This window comes from Hibiscus syriacus, unplaced genomic scaffold, assembly GCF_006381635.1.
Source record: "Hibiscus syriacus cultivar Baekdansim isolate YM2019G1 unplaced genomic scaffold, ASM638163v2 tig00112925_pilon, whole genome shotgun sequence".
NCBI lineage: Eukaryota > Viridiplantae > Streptophyta > Magnoliopsida > Malvales > Malvaceae > Hibiscus > Hibiscus syriacus.
Genome location: NW_024063420.1, coordinates 691,455 through 714,155, shown reverse-complemented (window position 1 = coordinate 714,155; position 22,701 = coordinate 691,455). Strand labels below are relative to the sequence as shown.

Here is a 22,701-nt window from a genome sequence, read left to right as displayed (position 1 = left end):
TTGAGAATTTCATATGGAGTTTTCTTTAAAATTGGCCTAATCATTACTCGATTTATAACATAACAAGCGGTATTTGTGGCTTCCGCCCAAAAATATTTTGGCAAATTATTTTCACAAAGCATGGTTCTAGCCATTTCTTCTAAAGTTCGATTTTTCCTCTCAACAACTCCATTTTGTTGAGGGGTTCTAGGTGCTGAAAAATTGTGGCTAATACCATTAGAATTACAAAACTCAATAAATCCAAGATTTTCAAATTCAGTTCCATGATCACTTCTAACACTAGTGATAGAGTAACCTTTTTCATTTTGGATTATTTTTGAAAATGTGATGAAATTTTCTAATGCTTCATCTTTAGTACTTAAGAATAGAACCCAAGTGTATCTAGAATAGTCATCTACCAAGACAAATGCATATTGTTTTCCTCCCAAGCTTGTAGTTCTAGTTGGCCCAAAAAGATCTAAATGGATCAATTGTAATACTCTACTAGTTGATACATCATTAATAGATTTAAAAGAAACTCGTTTTTGTTTTCCTTTAGCACAAGCATCACAGATTTTATCATTATCAAATTTAATGCAACCCTCTTACTAAGTCTCCTTGAATTAACCGTTGCAAAACACTCATACTAGCATGACCTAGTCTCCTATGCCATAACCAACTATCATGCTCATCCTTAGCAACTAGGCATAAATTAGTCATATCAATAGAATCTAAATGCACCATGTAAATATTTCCTATTCTATGACCAACAAGCATAATCCGATTAGATGCAATGTCAATGACTTTACAACCATTAATTTCAAATAAGACATTGAATCCTTTATCGCATAATTGACTAATACTTAATAGATTATGCTTTAATCCATTCACGTATAAAACATTCTTAATTTGTATGGAAGAGGTATTACCTATTGTACCAATACCTTCAATGTGACCTTTTGAATTGTCTCCAAAAGTCACTTCTCCTCCATTTTTGGCGTTAAGCTCAATGAATCGGCTTTTGTCTCCGGTCATGTGTCTTGAGCATCCACTATCAAGGTACCATGAATTTGAATTTGTTTCCCGTGCCTTGTAGCAATGCTCCTTTCCCTACAAACATAGATTAATTTTTGATTTTTGGTACCCAAATTCTTTTGGGTCCATATTCATTAGTTTCCAAAATCCTAGTTCCCTTAGGTATCCATTTGTGTAGGATATCTTTATCTTTAGTAGTAATGAGTCCTTTAGGAACCCATATACTTCTAAAGATTTTACCATTTAAGGTTCGTTGAGGATTTCTATGATTGTAGTTTCTAAAATCTTTTCTAACAAAGTTGGATTTTGAATTTTCTCCTTTTTCAAAACGTTTTGTTCCAACTTTATCAAAAGAAGTTTTAAGATCATCAATTTTCTTTTGATGATCATCATTGACCTTTGAAAGTAAATTTTGCAAATCTAAATTTTTCTTTTCAAACTCTTCTAGTTTGATTTGCAAATCTTTAATTTTACTTTCAAGAGCATTGTTGGTTTTGGATATGAGTTTATTTTCATTTTTCAACTTTGAAACATCATTTTTATATTTTAAAAATAATTTCTCATAATCCGAAGCCAACCCATTATATTCCTCTAATAGCTCATCATAAGATAAATCATCAAAATCAGATGAGTTAGAGGTTACCTTAGAATCTTCCCCAAATGCCATCAAGCACAAGTTTGCTACTTCTTGTTCCTCTTCATCGGAACCTTCTTCATCGCTCCATGTAGCCACATGAGCCTTGTGCTTATTCTTTGATTGACCCTTCTTCTTCAATTGTGGGCAATCATATTTGACATGCCCTGGCTTTTTGCATTCATAGCAAATGATCGAGTCCTTCTCTTTTGGTTCATCTTTGAGGCCTTCATTTCGTTTGAATTTTCTTCCTCGGTAAGGTCTCATCATTTTTCTGAACCGTTTGGCAAACAATGCCATTTCCTCGTCATCATCATCATCATTAGAATCACTCTCATCTTTTGTGGATTTGAGAGCAACTCCAATGTTTTTCTTCTTCTTCTTCTCCTTTGGTGTCTCTTCAACTTTATCAAGGTCCACCTCATCTTCAAGCATCATCTCATGAGTGAGGAGTGAACCGATAAGTTCTTCAAGAGTTAAGGACGATAGGTCCTTAGACTCGATGATTGCCGTCTTCTTTGATTGCCATGATTTTGGGAGGGAGTAGACTAACTTCCTCACAAGCTTTTCATTTGAGATGATCTCTCCATATGATTTGAGACCATTGACAATCGTTGAAAATCTATCCGTCATAGCTTTGATGTCTTCATTTGGTTTCATCCTGAAATTTTCATAGCTATGCGTTAGAATACTAATTTTTGATTTCTTTACCTCATCGGTACCTTCATGTGTGACTTGAAGCTTGTCCCATATTTCTTTGGCGGTTGTACACGATGAAACTCTTCCGTATTCATCTGGTCCAAGAGCACAAAAGATAATATGGATGGCTTTGGAGTTGAGCTGGAACATTTTTGTATCTCCTTCACTCCACAACCTTGGATGAGTGATAGGCTTAATGTATCCTTCTTCTACGGCATTCTATGCTCCCATGTCACTTGCTTGAATGAAGTACATCATTTTGTTCTTCCAATAGGCGTAGTTAGCTCCATTGAAGAAAGGAGGCTTGTTGACGGGCATCGAATCGAGACCGGAGTCGTAATTTGAAGTGGAGGCCATTGATGACTTGGTAATCGATGTAACTCTTCCCGGATCGACTCAAGAGGCGATTAAACCTTCAAATGAGTTAGGCTCTGATACCAATTGTTGAGTTAATCGAATGACGAAATTGGCCAAGAGGGGGGTGAATTGGCAATAAAAATTTTGTGGAAGCTTTTGTAGAAAATTGAAAGTAATTGCACAGCGATTTACAGTGGTTCGACTTTCTCAAACAAAGTCTACGTCCACTACCTTAGCTATCCACACTAAGGATTTTCCAACAAATTCACTAATTTGTTCTTTCTTTTGAGGCCAAAGAGATAACCTTACAATTCCCTCAAGAGTATACCCCAACTCTTGAGAACACTCTTTTCTCAAAGAGAAGATTACAAATTTGCAAACTTACAAGAAAACCTCACAAGGTAATATGTTTGCACAATTCTAGAACAAAGAAAAGAACACTCAAAGATGAATACAATTGAGCACAAAAAGTGTTCTTGAAAGCAAAATGAGTATTGAATGAAAATAGGCTTGAAATGCTCAAACTTGAGGTTTGATGCTTTCTCTTTGACTCTCTCTTGATTCTAGTTGCTTGATGTTTCTTGTTATTGATCAATGGCTTCTAAGCTTGCTTAAATACACCTTGGATCACTTCTGAACGTTGGGGATAATTAGAGAAGATATTATAGCCGTTTTAGTGTGAAAACATTTAATAAAACAGCTTGGAGCGTGGGGGGAATCGGTTCCCCCTCATAGGGAATCGGTTCCCTAAGTGTAAAATTCAAATATTTCGACCGTTGTACAAGGGGGGAATCGGTACCCCCTTGGGGGGAATCGGTTCCCTCCGAGCATACTGGAATTCTCGGAGCAAAACTGTTTAGGGGGGAATCAGTTCCTCCTATGGGGGGAATCGGTTCCCTCTGAGCAATCTGGAATTTTTAGCTTTGAATTGGTTCGAAATACTTTGTAAAATTATTTTGAAATTGTTTTTTGATTAAAACTTAATTTTACACTTAAGTAAGGATTAAAATGATTTTTGAAATATTTGGAGTAATGTTTTGATATTCGAATAGTTATATCGAATATACTTAGAAAATCATTTGGAAAATCTTAAAATCCATTTAACTTAATTTGTTATATCGAAATATCAAAATGTTTCAACAGAAACCAAAAAACTTTTTGTACAGATCCTGAAGGCTCCAAATTTCGGATACCTGGTTGCAATCACATCAGGAAGCTTTTGAGACTTAGTTATGGCCGGAGAAATGATCAAGTCGGCCATAAAGCAAGGCAACATTAAGGATGTGGAGGCTAGTAAGAAACCTCCTATGAGGGATATAGATGGAGAGATTAACAACATCAACCACATCAATAAAGGTATTACAATCTGCAGCTCAAAGTCAACTGCAGCTATACCGTCAGGTACTTCTAAACAAGATTCCAGAGAACCTAGTAAGGAAAGAGAACATTTCGACCCTATTCCGATGACATACAAAGAGCTTTATCAACAACTTTTTGACACCCATGTAGTGTCAACATATCCTATGGAACCCATGAAGCCCCCATTCCCCAAGTGGTATGATGAGAATTCTCATTGTGAATATCACAGCGGTGTCCCAGGGCACACTATTGAGAACTGTTACGCATTCAAGAGAATCGTGCAGAAGATGCGTAACAAGAACTGAATCGACTTCAACAACTTGGGGACATCCAAGTGAGGAATATCATTTAATCATTTGAAGCATTTTGTTTGAATTTGTTTTTTTAATCTTTTCTCAAGTTTTTGTAAGGACATTTATATAAATATATATTACTTTAAAGACGATGAGCAATGAATCAAATTTGCAGACTTGAAATTCTTTGAATATCAATTGAATTAAAAACTCTGTAATTGATTTGAGTTATATATCTTTGACAAAATAACACGATTAAAAGCCAAAAAAGTCTCAGAAGATACGTTCAAACACTGTACCCTTCTCTTGCAAATAACCAATATAGCCTTGTCCTCTCATAAGGGAATGAAAGAGAGACTTGGTATTTAGATGTGCATAGGTGCGGACAACATGGGTCATCTTTGGCATATGACATTACTATACTTTTGTTTAAGACGTCCAATGATGATAATGATCTTCGCAGATGGAAAGTCGAGTAGGTGAATCTAGTTTAGGTCAGTTGCTTGGAAATTGAACTCTAAGGATGATATTTCTTGACTTTCAACAACACCTAGACTATAACAGGTTCTTCTTGACAAACTTAAGAAATTGGACCCATATACCTAGATTATAATATTATATATACAATAAAGCTTGAGCTGTCCCTCTAAAGCAATTGGTTAAACGCCTTATGGATAAGATTCAACTAGCCTGATAAAGGTGATTATAATATACAATAAAGCTTGAGTTGTCCCTCTAGAGCAATTGGTTAAATGTCCCGGCTATATAGATAATATTTAGCTAGCCTGATAAAGGTGATTATAATATATATACAATGATGTTGAGTTGTCCCTCTAAAATAATTGGTTAAATGCTTTGGCTTTATGGATCCAGCTAGCCAGACAATGAAAAATTAAATAAGGAGTTTCGGTAAAAAATGGACTAAGGGAGTTAAGGAACACTTGTTATAGTCTATTTCACACGAGCACTCAAGAATTTCATTTTTAGACCGATATTTTTTCACTGAATTTTTTAGAGGAATTTACAAAGCTTGAACAAATGAAAAATTTCAGAGGACCGAAATAAAAGGTCTAGAAATTGATCATGCTAGTTGCGTCATTTTCCCCGCATCCAATTAAAATGCCAAGCCAAGAAAAAGGCATGTTGCAATGATCGAAAAATTGACATTTTTGATGACTAAAACCTTATAAAGTAGGATGCCAACCTACAACCAACTCATCCATTTGAATATTTGTCAAAGAACTATAACTCTGAAAGCATTAAAAGAGCTATTGAATCCTTTGATATTCTTTGAACTCATAATTATGATTTGATTCGATTGTGAGCCTGAATTAAGGAGCAATGTTTTACATAATTTTTGTATTCTCATATCCTTTTCCCTAATAAAATAAGAGAAAGGAGAAAAAGATTTTTAAATAGGACAATTTCAAATGTGAAGGGTCCGCGAAGCTAAAACCCGAGAAGAAAATGGGGCATGGTCGATTCCGAGTACAAGACCGATAGACAAAATGAGGCTCCATCAAACATAACCAATTCATATTGCATGCATATTACGCATACTTAAGAGCATCACATTTATCATTTTTCGCATACATAATTTTTATAGTTTTAGAGTCAAGTTTTAACTTCAAGATGAAAGATACTCGATTCAAAAACTCCTTTAAAGATCGATGGTGGTTGCTTAACTCAACAGTGAAAAGCTACACCTTAAACAACTTGACATATTGAAAGATTGACAGATCTCAGAATCAACTTCAGACAGGTGGTATCCGACTAACAAACTACCCCACTTGTCTTTCTCACAAAGAGGAGTCACTGGAAAATCATCTCACTTGGTTCAGACCCGTTAAGGGGGCCACCTGAAGAATTATGACCGACTTAGACCCGTGAAGGGGATCCATTTTTCACTTAAAGGAAATATTAGCAGGATAGCTCAAGGCGAGAAGGGCTATTTGTCAACAAAGACCTTCGAGTTCGATTACATTCAGCTCAAAGGCACAGCAAATTCATAGCATAACTTAAGGCATGAAGGGTTATCTGCTAACAAATAACCTTCGAGTTCGATTACACTCAGCTCAAAGGCACATCAAATTTACAACATTGCTCAAGGTGAAAAGGGTTATTTGTCAACAAAAGACCTTCGAGTTCGATTACATTTAGCTCAAAGGCATATCCAGTACAACATAACTCAAGGCGAGAAGGATTATCTGTCAACCAAGACCTTTGAGTTCGATTAGCTCAGCTCAAAGGCACATCAAATTTACAGCATAGCTCAAGGCGAAAAGGGTTATCTGTCAACAAAAAACCTTCGAGTTCGATTACATTCAGCTCAAAGGCACATCAAATTCGCAGGATAACTTAAGGCGAGAAGGGTTATCTGCCAACAAAAGACCTTCGAGTTCGATTACACTCAGCTCAAAGGCACATTAAATTTACAGCATAGCTCAAGGTGAGAATGGCTATCTGTCAACAAAATACCTTCGAGTTTGATTACATTCAGCTCAAAGGCATATCCAGTACAGTATAACTCAAGGCGAGAAAGGTTATATGTCAACCAAGACCTTCAAGTTTGATTATACTCACCTCAAAGGCACATCAAATTTACAATATAGCTCAAGGCGAGAAGGGCTATCTGTCAACAAAAGACCTTCGAGTTCGATTACATTCAGCTCAAAGGCATATCCAGTACAACATAACTCAATGCGAGAAGGGTTATCCATCAACCAAGACCTCCGAGTTCGATTATACTCAGCTCAAAAGCACGTTAAATTTACAAAATAGCTCAAGGTGAGAAGGGTTATCTGTCAACAAAAGACCTTCGAGTTCGATTACACTCAGCTAAAAGGCACATCAAATTTCCAACATAGCTCAAGGTGAGAAGGGCTATCTGTAAACAAAAAAACCTTCGAGTTTGATTACATTCAGCTTAAATGCATATCCAATTTACAGTATAAGTCAAGGCGAGAAGAGTTATCTGTCGAAAAATACCTTCGATTTCGATTTTATTCAGCTCAAGGGCATGTCAAATTCACAGCATAACTTAAGTCGAGAAAAGCTATTTGTCAACGAAATTGTCGAGTTCGATTCCATTCAACTCGATGACGCATCAAGAAACTACTATCTGGTTGAAGCCGAGGTCTTTAAGTCAAGAAGAAGATCTGGGCAATCTCTAAACTTCTGGACAACATAACTCAAAGGCGAGAAGGGTTATCTGTCAATAAAAACTTTCTAGTTCGATTCCATTCAGCTCGACGATGTATCTACTATTTTCTGGGTAAAGTTTAAATCGAGGTCTTTAAGTCAAGAAGAAGACATGTGTTGGCTGTGCTTTAGTGACAAGAAACCATCTTCCAGACGAAGATTTTTTAGCTCGATTTCGTTTAGCTCGAGGGCCTATCAACCACAGGGTGGAGTCAAGGAACTATTTTCCAGTCGAATTTTTAAATCAAGATCTTTAAAACAAGAAGAAGACTGAAGTTGATTACAATTTGGAAACGAGAAGCCACATTCCGATTCAAGTTCCGAGCTACGACTTCAATTTCATTTCAAGATAGACTCGACTTCGCGACGGAGGAGATATCTGCAACTCAATTCGACAAAGAGTTTTCTTAATTGAAATATTAGAGTCAATTTTCAACTTCACTGAACGAAAATTTGTGTCCTTTTATCTTTTTCTTATTTTTCGTTCCACGAAAAAGGACAAAGAGGGGCAGCTGTAGACCCATATTTTCGTCTTACTTGTGCCCAATAATAAAACATAAACCCAGCAAGACCACTACACAACAACCAGATTATGACTCGCGATCCAGACCTAGGAACCAGCAACCCAAACCGTCCTCAAAGCTCGACCCAACCCGAAAGATTAGGGTTTCCAGAACCCTAGCAAGCCAATCCTTCAACGCCGCATGCCTCTTCCCTTCGCAGTGCCATTCCAGCCCGCCACTCACGCAACTACCGCCAATTTTCTCGGCCATCAACAACATGTGTTAGTGGGACACCAAAAAAAAACAAATAACAGTAAACCGAGTATTTCACTCGGAATAAAACTCCCTAAAAATAGAGGCACTATAAATAAAGAAGAAAAATCCTACAGAAAGGACAAAATATTTCGGGGATAAAAAATACGAAACGAGAGAGAAAACGACAGAGGAACATCAGAAAGAAAAAGGAAAAAAAGAGTTTACCTTCGTGCCTCCACCAACAGCTGCTCCATTGACCAGAAGAAAGATTTAAGGTAAGAAAGTCGAATCGTTTCGACCTTGATTTGTCAACTTCAGCTCGTTTTCTTAAAAATAAAACCCCATATCCGTGCTGAGGAAGGAAAGACGCGTCGATTGGTGGTCGTCTCGTCCTCTTCGTCGCTGGCGAGCGGCGGTTGACGACGGTATAAGGCGATGTTCGCGACGAACCCGGGGACTAGTGATAGTTTCAGAGAGAGGGTTTTCAGAAACCTCTCCCCCCTTTCTATATAAACGAAAGGGGATAAAAATGAGAGACTTGGGTCTCATGCATTGTCAAAATGAGCTTAAATAATTAAGCCAAAACGACGCCATTTTCAGCCTCCCCCTCTCTGTGTTTTCGAACATGGGGAAATAGTAGGTTTAGTCCCCTCGTTTTGTAATCTTCCCAATTAAATACTAATGCAACTTTCTAAAATTTTAATTTCAGTCTTTATTTTTCTATGTTTTTATTTCAATCACTAATTTAATTACTATGCTATGTTTAATGATTTTTAAATCTGATCCTGTATTTTATCACGTTTACATTTTAATCACTATTTTGCATATGGTTTAATCGTTACTTAGTCCTCCATGTTTCTTGTTTATTTCATTTTAGTCCTGTATATGATGTATGGGTTATTTTAGTTTCTGATCCTTGTGTTTATTTTAAATTGATTTTTTGGGTCTCTGATTTACTCATATTTATTTATTTTAAAATTTAACACTTTTATTTTTATTTTTTTTATTTTCACTTTTTTTATTTCATTTTGTTTCATTTTTTTCTTCTTTGTATTATGTTTTTCTATTTTAACATTTTTATTATATTTTTTATTTTTTATTCTTTTTATTTTTCGTTGTTTATTTATTTTATTATTTTCTTCTGAAATTTAACATTTTCTTCTTTTATTACGTTTTTCTTTTAACAATTTTTATATATAACATTTTTTTATTTTTTCATTCTTTGATTTTTTTTCTTTTGATTTAATTAATTTTAATTCGATATTTCTTTTATTTTACCATCTAACATATTTTGACCTTTTTTTAGTAGTAATTTTAATCAATCGATGGTAAGTAATTCGAATTAGGTCTTTAAATTTTAATTTTAATTTTCACAATTAAGACAACCGACAAATTAATTGATACTGAAAGGGCAGTACAAGAGTGCTAATCATTCCTTGACTGTAACTGATTCCTGAACCCGACACGTTTATGGTAAAACGCAGATCAGGTAAAATGGTGTCTGGTCCACCTAAATATCGTTTTAAAATGATCGGTGGCGACTCTAACCCATTTCATTCAAGTCGAAGCCCAATTCCGGACCCAACCGAAAGACGGTTGCGACACTGAATATTATTTTTTTTCAATTTCAAAAGAAACCATTGAATAATCTCTAAATTGGAGAACGATTAATAAAATATATAAATGTAGTAAAAAAATTAATAGTTGATATATCTAGTATCATGAGAGCAGAATTTATGCTTATTTAATTTTGAGATGGTAGCAAAAAATAAAAAAGCTTGGTGTTTTCTTTTTCCTGGTACAAAATTAAAAGGAGGGAACGATAAAAATGAAATTACCACAAGTCAAGTTCCACTATCCCACATCGCACTGAGAAAGCAGGTTAACAGCTTTTCCTCATGTTTATAAAGCAACAAGTAGCACCCTTCAAAACTCACAAAGCCGTGTGGTGAGCATAGAACGAATTATTCTTTTGCCTTTTACTAAAGAATACTGTGTGTTCTCCACTTCAAGTGGCATACGCCTATTTTTGGAAGGGTGTTCCTCGTTGAAAACCACCAACCAATTCTAGTTTTAAGGTTTTTAATTATTTCCTTATTTATATCATGTTTTTCCATTGTAGCGATCGGTGTTGCTTTACTTACGTAGAACGTTGATGGTGTAAGCGTTATGATGTTTCTATAGGATGGGGCTGGCATAATGTTATCCTCGTTTTGGGGGAGCTTTGGAGGGGTAAGTTTGAGGAAAAGTAATGCAGTCATGGTATTATTCTACGGTATCAATTTCATTTTATTTTGCGTAAGCTTTGCAATTATTAATTCTAAGATGCACATGCAGAATAAGGAGCCGTGCATCATATTAATGTCGATATATTTTCATTCTTGATTTGAATATATTCATTGCTTTCCCATATTTCTCTATCACGTGTAACAAGTATGAAGAAAATGATGAAATATTTCTGGCACTTTTTAACCCACACCCTTGGAAGGTATGAAGTTCATTCTTTGATATATGAGTTAGGTCCTAAAACGACCCGGAAAGTTGTTTGGTGTATTTGTTTCAAACAAGGTTCACTTATGATATTGTGTTATGTAAGGTTTTCTTTTGGGTTTTGTTTGTTGTTGTGTATAGATATCATATTTTTATATTGTTGTAAACAGTGACGGATCCATAAATATTTTTTAGTGGATACACATGTTATTAGCACAAGATTTTTGAATGGGATAAACACAAACAAAATTTCACGATAGACACTATACATAAAATAGATAACCGAAGAAAATTCGGATTTCAATATCAGCATGTCCACACATGCAATAGGAGCCATGTATCATATTAATGTCTATATATCTTCATTCTTGATTTTAATATAGTAATTGCTTTCCCATATTTTTCTATCATGCGACATAAGTAGTAGTTTGGCATGCATCACAAACTCCCCCATGGGAAGGTAATCACAGCATAACATTCTAAACAAATTTAAGGGAAAAAAACATCAAATTTTAGGCTAAAGGTAAAGTGATGGTTTAGTATAGCGGGCGAGTTCTCAATGGGGCTACATGAACTCTTATTTAGCTGTCTGAATTACGACTTTAGTATCTTTCTAAGCATTTGGTTTAGCTTTTTTTGCATCTTGCTGTTGTTTCCACTGCTCTGGGGTCAGAGCTTTCTTTATGGATAGGGCATGGATTTGTTTCATCTCATCTTCGAGAGCAGCATTCACTATCCGGTGCCTTTCCAGGAGCCTCTTCCCTTGGAATTGTTCCGAAACAATCTCAATTGCAAAACTTGCACCGCACCTGATGCACTCAACCTCTTACTAAATGTTTGAACTTAAGGATGGATTATTGCAGAAATTTCAATAGAAAAATGTTCAGAATTAAGCTCACCCTCCAGATGTATCGGTCACTTCCTGCAACCCACGAGTATGAAAGATCAGTTTTATGTGAAAATAGCATTAGTTGTACACGTATCAAAATAGCAGAAAAGTAACAAGCAAAAGCACGTTCATGGGTTCATTTTAATTGTGGAAACATGATTAGGGATGAAAAAAAGTAAAGCCCTTCACTTTACAAAGACATGATGTAAGTTAGAACCAAGAACCCAGTTTTAGGTTTCTGGAAATTTTCGAGTTTGATAGGAATAAACTAAGCACATAAACGTGAATGAAAGATAAGAAAATTGGAGAAAGCTGAAATGAAGTTGGTTTACCAGATGAGAAGGCTTCAATTTTGAAGTTAAGGAAGATTCAACTTGTTCCTTTGTTACTCCCATCTTCTGTTTCCTGCTTTCGTTCTATCTTCTCTTCTTTGTTTAATTTCTCCGATTGGGTTCAACCTGAAATAGGCCAAAAATTTTCCGAGATTCCTTTACCAGAATATAAATTTGACGAATCGATGCACAATTAAGATTCGAATTCTGTGGTGGAACCAAAAAAATAAATAAAAATTCGTTTTTGGTGATGGAAAAAGAAGATTCGATTCTGGTGGAGTAATCTTCATGAACAGTTGCTACTTGCTACATATTCTATGGAAGCCCTATCCAGTACTAAAACACCATTATGAATTTAATTGATTTTTTCCAGTTAATTAGTAATATTTAGCGTAAGGTACTTAAATGGTTCATTAATTATTCAGTGTTGTTTTATTTAGTCTCTCGACTATTGAAAGTTATGAAATGATCTTTAACTGTACGAAGTTGTTTTATTGAGTTCCACGACTATTAAAAATTACAAAATGATCACTCAATTATTCATATATTCTAAATTTGGATTTTTTTCCAATAAGAAAATTGATGACATTTTGAGTTGGACGTTAATATGTTGATTGTGATATGATAATATATGATATCAAATCCGTTTGAAGTGTATTTTGTAGATCGATTCTCCGTTTACCTTTACTTAAAAGTTAATGACGATGCCAATAGACATTATTAAAAATATAATTTTATCATATCTAAGTCAGTATGTTAACGTCCAGCTCAAACGCCTATCAATTTTTTAACAGAAAATGACGAGTTTGGTACGTATAAATAGTCATGTTACAATTTTATAACTTTTAATAGTCGAGAGACTCAACAAAGCAATATCCTCTAATTAATCGACTATTTTGTAACTTTTAATAATTCGAAGACTCGACAAAACAACGTCCTATAATCGAGGGACTTTACCCTAATATTTATTTGATTTGGGTAATCATATTTCATTTTCAGCAGATTGGTTTCTTCCTTATTCATTTCGATCTTTTTATTTGATATGATTCAATCTTTTTAATGTATAGTTTAAATTAATAAAAAACTAAAAATCCATTTAATAATATTTAATCAATAATAATTTATGTTTGTAGAATACTGAACATCAGAGACGGAGCCATGATTAAATATTAACAGAGACCGAAAAGAAAAATACAATAACTTATTAAGTATTTAAATTTATAATTCATAAAATAATGTTTAATTTATCTAATATTTAAACTTATAATGACCTAAATTGTTGCACAAACCCTTGTGACTTCGGTGGTAAAAAAATTATTTATATTCCTTGAGGTCCTCGAATTCGAGCACCGGTAATGTCAGAGATACGAGCAATTAATGTTAAATAATTGAGAATTATTTTTTAATAGATACTACTTTATACTTATTATATATTAATAAAAAAAATAATGACTTAAATTGCTATTACACCAAAAAATTGATAATATGAGATATTTTTAGGGATGGTCAAAACAACTGGACTGGGTCCCAACCTAATACTATAGAGGTTTTTTTAAAAAAATATTTTGAGGTTCAGAACGAGACGAAACGTGTTATATAGTATATAATTTTGGGACGAGACCCGACTTAATAATTTTTCCTTTTACATATATAATATTTAATATCTTAGGGATTTTTATTTTTATATTTTTAAAATATATTCTTTAATTACTAAAAATATAAAATTATATAAAATATATTATTTTAATAATTTAAAATATAATAAATAGTTAAAAATATATTACTATAAAATATATTATTTTAATATATTTGAATTGGATCGGGGTTGGTTTTAAACCTAAAAAATCATAGCGGGATCGTGGCGGGAGAAAAATTAAAATTCATCGGGGCGGGATGGGGTCAGATATAAGGTATATATTTTTGGGTTGAGGTCGGGACGACCAAAAATCGACCCAACCCTCCCCGTACCCATCCTTAATTATTTTTCTTTACTTCGAGTCCCACTTAATTAAATATTTAATGAATTTTTATATTTTTTAATTTGAATAATCATTTTTATATGAATTAAAATATTATTAGATCAAAATCTATCAAATATATAAAATTTTCACAAGCGTCGGACCCTTTGGCCACACAGAGCTCCGTCTCTGCTTAACACTTCTAATAAAAAATCACATCATCTTGATGAAACTGACGATCAGTTTAAGAGCTGAAGCACTGAGCTTTTTTCAATCAAATCCTTGGCTATCGACGAGGCTGCCGAGGACAAAGATGTTACCGACGACATGGAAGATGATCAATCGAGCAAGAGACAATCTCTAAGTAACTTGTTCCAAGAGGTACCGTTTCTAATTCTGTAACTGCATTATGCATATGTAGTATAAGTAGAAGAAAGGGTTTTCTTTTGTTAATACAGATTAGTGTATTGGTTAATTTGGTTTTAGCTGTGAATGGAAATGAATTCATACTAAATTGGATGAATGAGGCTGTAGATCTTTTGGTAACAGTTGGTCATTATTTCTAATTTCAAGCCAACTGTTAACTGCTTGAAGCTTTTTTAAGCTATTTGATTTAGTGGTTGATGTGATCCCATTAAAGCAGGGATGGTGGAATCATTCATTTGAATATGGTCCTGTCTTTTCAACGTGTGCTTTGCCTTGGTTTTGTCTTTGAATTATAACTGGTTTTGTACTGTTTGGCTGGTGAGAAAGTGAAAGTAAACGCAAGAATCAGAAAAAAAGATTGATTAAATTCCTCACACGGTTAATACCTCAGATGAATAGTTTTTAGGCTAGCGAACTGGCCCATCAAGTACTTTCTGTACCGGTTTGTTCTGTTCATTGGAATAATATTCTGCAACTGAAGTCATTGATGACGTTATAGAGTGCTTTATGATTACTAACATTTTGGAATGTATCTGGAAAACATTCTAGACATCCTTATCTGTAAACCTCCATCAATGTGCATTCTTTTCAATAATGATGTACTGTGGATCCAATCTGCAAAGCAGAAAAATATCACAAGTTAGGCAAATGATTGTTAATTCTTTGCAGAAAGAAAACAAGGAGACAGCTGATAGTGACAGCACACTATCAGAGAAAAAGGAGACATTGGAGTCAGTTCCACAAGAATCACCGGATACAGTTAAACAAGAGTTGGAAATTGAATCAATGACCAAGAATCAGGAAACCAAGGAACCTGAAAAGCCAGTCGAGCCTGTGTCTGTTCCTCCTGGAAACATTGAATCAGCCAAACCGAACGAGGCCAAACCAGCACCGGAGGCGGAAACAACAGCGGCAGCTGTGGATTTGCCCGAGACACAAAATAGGAAAACATCAGCTGGCGAAACGGAAGACAAGATAGTAGTAGAAAACTGAAGTTTGAACAGTAATGTTAAATTAAGCGTGTGATATAGGAAGAGTGAAAAAGACGTGTTGTTGTATTTGTTGTTCCTGAAATATTTATTTCTCTAGTCAAAGAATTTGTTTTTGATATTATATCTAATTGTTCATATGTTGATCCCTAGATTGAATATACGCACAAAGATTGAACCATGTTTTTAGAGTTGCTGATTTGTCTTCCACAAGTCTGTAATATTGGATGGTAAGAGCATGCGGGCAGTCATATCTTGTAGGATTTTATCTTGGCCCCTTCTTTTTCTGGTCATTTGAAAAAAAGAAATTATATGCAATTATTTCAAAAGGAGATTCAAACATTGGTAGTTGGGAAGGATCTAGCTGTTGGATTCTGTCTTGTTTTTATAGAAGAGAATAGAATCTTTGTATTAACGGTGACTGATTAAGATTTTCTTGCATGGATTGGAATCCCCCGACAAACAATCCATGTTCGGCTGCTATCCACCACATAATCATTTCACCAAGTTCCAGCGAAACTTTGCTTTATCCCACCAACCGAGGCGCTCGACATAAAATCAAACAATCAAAAGATCGCTTTAATATCATTTGTCACGAGTTCATCACTCTTTTCCAAAAAGACATGTCTAATAGGATGTGCAATACTACCGTTTTCAGTTTTAAATCTTCTATTTTCTTTCCAACGTAGAATTAATGTCCCTATCTTCCGAAGCGTAACACTTGCACCAATCCACCATGCAATCCCTCAATACTATAAGTTATTTTTTTAATCGATCACACTAACTATAGTCGTGGAATCCACCTCTTCACATATTTTTTGTTCTTTCTTATGGTTAATCTCTTGATCATTCTTCAAAGCGACTTAAAAGTATTTAGGTTCTACTTTTCTCTAATATGATTAGAAACTGTTAATAAGATTTTTTTTAATCTTTTATTTGAAATCACATCTTTAAATAAAATTTGAGTAAATAATTTCAACTATGCAAGAAATTTAAAAATCTTTTATTTTGTCATTATTCATATTAAATATGATTATTTTTTGAAAATTATACTAAATATATTTTTAGGCTAGAAAATCTTTATGAAAAAAATAAAATCTCTTTTCCATCAAAATTAAATGCAAATAACTTTATTAGGAGATGACTTTATGTGCATATTTTTTTATAGTAATAGTATATGGAATATAATCAATAAATATATGGTTCATATATCAATAAATGCAAATATAAGATTTTAAAATATATCTAAATAAAATTGAAGTTTAAACGTGGGTACTAAACAGGAACGAGAAGAAGATAAAACAAAGCTTAACCCTAAACCCTAACCCTAACCAAACTAATTGAGTTTCGAATGGTAATCAAATCAAAGTCCAAACATTGCTAAAACTTTTGCTTCTTATTCAATGATCTGCTCCGATCACCGGCATTACGATACGTCTCGTCGAACTGAGCAGGAAAGCTGGACATGGAAGGCTGCACAAACGGTGTCATTTGCGGCATAATTTGACCGTAAAAGCAAATCGGGACTCCTGGCCAAGGGTTACTCAAAACGTCGACCATTTGAACTGCTGCCGGATCATAATTAAAAGCCTGTGGTGGTGATAGTGACCTTTGAGTTATATTGCTGCTACATTCTCCACCTATTTGAGTGAAATCAAAAGTACCATTGGGGGGCAACATTGTCATCGGATTCTCAATAGTGTTTAGATTGAAAGGCTGCCATTGAAGAGCCTCTGTACTGGAGCTAAAAGGGTGATATGAAGGCACGGTAAACATGGGTTGTTGTCGTTGTTGTTGCTGCTTTATTATTTCCATGTCCAAATTCTTCTGGAACAACGAGGATCGGGCTTGATTATATAAGTTGAGCGTCGGTTGGATTACCTGGGTTTCAGGACCACCCAAAATAAAAGGTTTTGAATCTTCAATGAAAGATTGTTGATTTCCCTTTATCATCTTGATCCTATTCTTTGCAGTTTCCAGGTTCGATTCTAATCTCACCAGAAGTTCCGAAAGTTGATTGACCGAGAAGGTGTTGATACGATCATCCCAAGTAGTAAACTTGGCTTCTCTATTAGCTTTCCGCAATTTGCAAATCTCATCGTTGAGCTTCTTCTGGTGTATCGCAAAGAAATCAAGCACGTTAAAGCATTTTCTTTCGCGTACGTGCAAGGGCTTCGCTTTGTATTTGTTGATGACGTTCATCACTTCAGCATGAACCGGCGGCCATATCTCGAGCTTTGTGGCACTTTCATTCGATTTGGGACCATAAATAATCACACACGTCTCAACGCCACACAGAATTGAGAATTCTTCGGCTTTTTTCAGCAAACCCTTTTTACGCTTTTCATACGTCGAGATTCGAACTTTTTCTTTCATAATGAATTTCATATTCAATTTTCCACGACCCATTTTCGAATATCTTTAAATCCAAAAAGAAAAAAAAAAGGTTTAGAACAACAAAGAGATCACATACGTGACAGAAAATAACATTCAAAACACAACGTAATATACAGAATAATAAATAGAAAATTTCACCAGTGTTTAAGAAATTTACCTCAAAACTGGGATGGTTTTCTTTGGTCTATATCTGTTTAGAAAGAAACATAATGCCCTTGATTTTGGGTTTTATAGAGGGGAAAATAGTTAGGGGTTGAATAATCTTGATTCATTAAATATGATTATAATGATCAATTAAGGGTATAAATCAAAGATTTTGATTTTTGCCTTCATAATAGGAATATATTACTTTTCATAATTACCATATGTGGAACCCATCGTAGTGATAACATCTCTTACATAATTTCCTGCTTTTTAGGTAATTATATGATAATGAACTATTACAAACCAAAATTTACTGACAGGACCATCGGTTTATCCCGTATTTATTTATGTCTCATTCTGCGTCTATTTAACAACTGTGATCTTTCATAAAAATATATTGAGTTTATCAACAACGCGTAGTCTCGTTACATTTTGATTAAAAAAATATATATTTAAAATTTTAAAGACAATATGTAAAAACAGAATCCCTTGAAACCATTTACTTGGATTGTCTTAATTTTAATGAGACAGAATCCCTTAAATTTTTAGGATAAAAGATCAGAGCAATATACGCTAAACTAAAGTTTAATATATGTAACAAATTTTTTTAATTTTTCTTTATTTTTGTAACATTATTTAAATTGTTTATTTCAATTCATTAACTACCGCATCTTATTTTTTTGTTGTATTTAATATGAAAAGTAAGGTTAGTTTTATTCAATAATTCCTAGTTTTAGTGGTGAGATTCGTTAATAAAAAATATTAACACGTGTAACCCACGTGACAAACTATTCAAAGATTACATATGACATGAATAATTTGACGTATAATACGATAAAACAACACTTGAATGATAAAATATTCAAAACTTCACTAGTAATGCTAATAAAAAGCTCAAACGTATGAAAGGAACACCAATAACCTGTTTGTATGACAACACTCAATTAATATAATTTTAAAATATTAAGAATTTATTCTATTATTTTAAATTATAACTAATGTTATAAAATAGATAATTTTTAAAAGGTGTGAATTAGAAATTTTGAGGTCTAACAATCGACGGCGTCGAAGGTCGATGACGATCGACGATGATATGTAACTACGGTAGTGAGTGGTGACCGAGGATGAAAGACTTTGGTTGAATTCAAAAGTCAAATTAATATGGAAAAAAAGTATCCAAGGCCCTTGTATTTTTCTCAAAAAACTAATGTGACACTCGAATTATTTTTGCACTCAATGTCACCCTCAAAGTTAGAAGTAAACCCAATATAGCCCTTTGACCCGAATCTTTCCAACGTTGATTGTAACCCCATAGACCCGACCTATGCATTACGACCAAATCTAGCAGATTACGATAGAATTTTCCAAAACATTTTTCAATAATTTAAAACCATATTATGAATAAACATCTTTAAAATATACTTGATAACATTAAAGTTCAATTCCAGTAATATAAATTCGTAAGGACCGAGTAAAATAAAATATTCCATAATCATTATCGAAGCAAATCTAACATCAATAACAAAAGCAATATACGTCGTAAAACAAGTATTTTCAAAATATCGGCACATGTCACCCAAAATAAATGCAACTTGAAAGATAAAAATATTACAACAAAATGATATTGTACGAATGTGTCAATCCTCTAAGTGTCAGGTCTAGGTCGCCTATCCAAAAAGTATCTGAAAGGGAAGAGTTTGGGGGAGTGAGCTAGGGAGCTCAGTGTTTTCCAACAGTACAGAAATAAAACATATAGTTAAGTTTCCAAAAATCAGTTCATTATTAAAGTCATGAAACGTCGATAGTTTTTAGTTTAAAAATACAAAATCACCCTCCAACCATACTCCATATGCAGTTCTCCAGAACTATATCCATAAGGACTTACCTTAGGCCCAAAGGGCGTAGGAGCCAACCTAAGGGAGCACATTGGGTTTATAAGGTCTTACCCTAGCCTAAGCGTAGGTGCCCACATGAGGGTAGTGCACTCAGGACCATAAGGACTTACCCAATGCATAAAGCAGATGAACCATACTAAAGGAGTACATTAGGGTTCATAAGGTATTACCACTAGGTCCATTGGGCCCAGGAGCCCACCCAAGGTTTGTCTTATGTTTTTAAGGAATTACCAGCTTGATTGGTGCTGAACCTTATAAGGAATTACAGTTTCATCGAAGTTGAACTTGTATAGACTTCATACTAGATCTCAAAGTACCCTGAAGAGATTAGTTTTCAAATAGTAACTAACAGTAGCAATGAAATCAGAGTTAAAACATATATCAATTCAGCAAAAATAGTAACTAGGGAACATGAATCAGACAAGCATACTTAATACTTCAATAAATCAGAAATCATGCTTGAAACAAATAAATCATGTGAAATTAAATCATATCAGCTAGCCATATTGCAATTAAGGTAAAGCAATCATGTGCACATGATTTTTTAAACAAGTATTTAAAATATATATATATATAACAGAAGGAACACACCTAGGAAAAAGAATCATCCTTGTAGATCTATCGAGCACTAGTTTCACTACGTTCTTCGACTGTATGAGGACCTAAGTCATTTCAGGAAAAAAATTATTATCAGAGTAGTACACTACACTGAGTATTTAATAGGGTTGTAGAACTTATACGATTAATTATGGGCTCTCACGGTCGAGCGGATCGGGAGGAATTAAGTCGAGCAGACAAGCGATCAGGGAATCATGGGTACCTTAAATATACGATAACACAAATTAGTCATTGACCCTTTAAATTAAATACACTTAAATAAATACTTAAATTACATACGCATATTTGAGTGTGGAGGCTTTCAGGTTTGAATTTTGCAAAATGGACTTCGAATTTGGCAAAATGGACTTCAAATTTGAACTCATAACATCGAAAAATATAAAATATTACTTTTCAATTTTTTGACTTTTCCGTCAAAGTTAACGGTCAAATTGGTCAAAAGTCAATGTCAAAGTCAAAGAGTCTGGTCAACTGTCAATGGGTCAGAATAGTTTGACTGGTCAAACCAATTCGGGTTGACTCAAGTTGGTTCACATTGACTCAGTTCGGTCCGAGTTAACTCAAATCAGTTCGAGTTGACTCGAATTGATTCTAGGAGATTCCAAGATCGGGGAAAAGCCCCACGCGCACACGGTAGCATGTGACGGTGCTTAAAGGTGACGACGGGGTCAGGGGCGGCAGCCGAGCACTCTGAGATCACCAAAACATCATTTCCAACATATATCAGACCCAAATTAATCAAAAATCAAAACCAACAATTGAGAAAAATAATATCGGGACTTACCCAATGGCAGACGAATGGAGGAGCATCATTGAACGACCACCTAGTTGTGTTTTGGTCAGAGATGGTCGAGAAAAATAGTGCTGGGGTAGTGAGGCAAACTGAAGTTGGGCTCGACCCGAATTTAGAAAGATAAGAGCAGAGATGTTTTGGATTTTGATGAATCCACAATCGATCCTCCACAACGAATGGTTGAGAAACACGATGAGTGGCCATCTGGGTTACAATCGCAACGACCAAATATATCAGATCGGAGCGGCGGTGACTCACACCAATTAGCGGTGGTGAAGATCAACATTGAGGTGGTCGAAAGGTCCTTTGCTATTAAGACGCGACGTTGGTTGGTTCAGGCGATCTGAGGGTTAGGTTGAGGTCGACGATTGTTATCGACTCTAATGGCGATGACATTATACTCCACCGCCGACCAAAGGTGGTTGGATTGGAGATGGAAAATACGATGGAATTTATTTTTTTGGGGAAAAATGGGTTCAGAGTTAGGGATTTCACGAGCACTAGGGGGTTTAAAAAATAGGTTAACACCCAGATTATTAAATATAAAATAAAATTTTATTATTTCCAATAAAAAATAGTAGCCTAGTCCGATTGGTAGGGGCATGGTCGGTCATGCGATAGGTCAGGGGCTCAAAACTCCTTAGCCACACATATTCAATTTTTTTAATTTTCTCTACCAACCCAAAAAGGAAAAATTCAGGGCTAAGTCCTTAAACTTCCCAAACATACGAGATTAACCCAAATTTTTTTTCAAAATTGTCCATTTTGGCCCCTTTATTAAATTAAATAAAATAAATATATTTTAAATTAAAATTTGGGGTGTGACAACTCTCATCCCTTTTAAAAAAATTCATCCTCGAAATTCATCCGAGTCGAACAGAAAACAGAACCTAGATTTCTAGTGGTTCCTTTAGAGGACAAAGGCTAATTACTCTATTGACAATAACAGAAAATCTTTCTAGACTCGGAACGAAAACAGTGATCTCAATGCCTTAAATGAAAAATCTGAGGGTCTTAAGATACGAACCTCGAATATAGAAAGAGCGTTATAAGACATGTATGTCAAGAAAGATAAATAACAATAAATATATCTACAGAAGTCATTGGCTCAACTCGATCACCAAAACGTTGGGTTGCGTAGACAATGGCAGTCTATTTAGTCTCAGAAAAGATGGTCATGTACTCTATGATCGACCTCTATTGTCGATCCTATAAACATATCCAGAAGTCTTACCCTGGCTGTGACTTATAGCTGGAGTCTTAACAAAAGCCTGAGAACGTATAGGAGTCTAAGCGGGGTCCGATCGACAGAGGCTAGATGCAGACAATTCCTCAGAAAGTGCTCGCTAGATCCACAACGGTAGAAGGTACCCATCTTTTTTACGACACTCTCCCCGTGTCGATTCCTATAGTACTCATAACTCAGTATTGGAGAGAAACCTGAAGAATCACCTC

At 34.7% G+C, this 22,701-nt stretch overlaps 2 protein-coding genes and 1 non-coding gene across 3 annotated transcripts; 1 reads left to right on the top strand and 2 right to left on the bottom strand.

Moving 5' to 3' along the window:
- Window positions 1-10,254: 10,254 nt before the first annotated feature.
- LOC120184673 lies at window positions 10,255-10,371 on the top strand. The gene has a single exon (XR_005522055.1). It is a non-coding gene; the product is annotated as a U5 spliceosomal RNA (small nuclear RNA).
- An 844-nt stretch (window positions 10,372-11,215) lies between these two features.
- On the bottom strand, window positions 11,216-12,133 carry LOC120184604 (protein BOLA2-like). Its single transcript, XM_039189024.1, has 3 exons — window positions 12,027-12,133; window positions 11,705-11,727; window positions 11,216-11,614 (listed from the first exon to the last, which is right to left on the bottom strand). Exons 1-3 carry the CDS (start codon window positions 12,087-12,089, stop codon window positions 11,419-11,421), a joined length of 282 nt encoding a protein of 93 aa, XP_039044955.1. The 5' UTR covers window positions 12,090-12,133; the 3' UTR covers window positions 11,216-11,418.
- Window positions 12,134-16,779: 4,646 nt separating this feature from the next.
- Window positions 16,780-17,808, bottom strand: LOC120184584 (agamous-like MADS-box protein MADS1). Its single transcript, XM_039189007.1, has one exon. It carries the CDS (start codon window positions 17,806-17,808, stop codon window positions 16,780-16,782), a length of 1,029 nt encoding a protein of 342 aa, XP_039044938.1.
- Window positions 17,809-22,701: the final 4,893 nt, after the last annotated feature.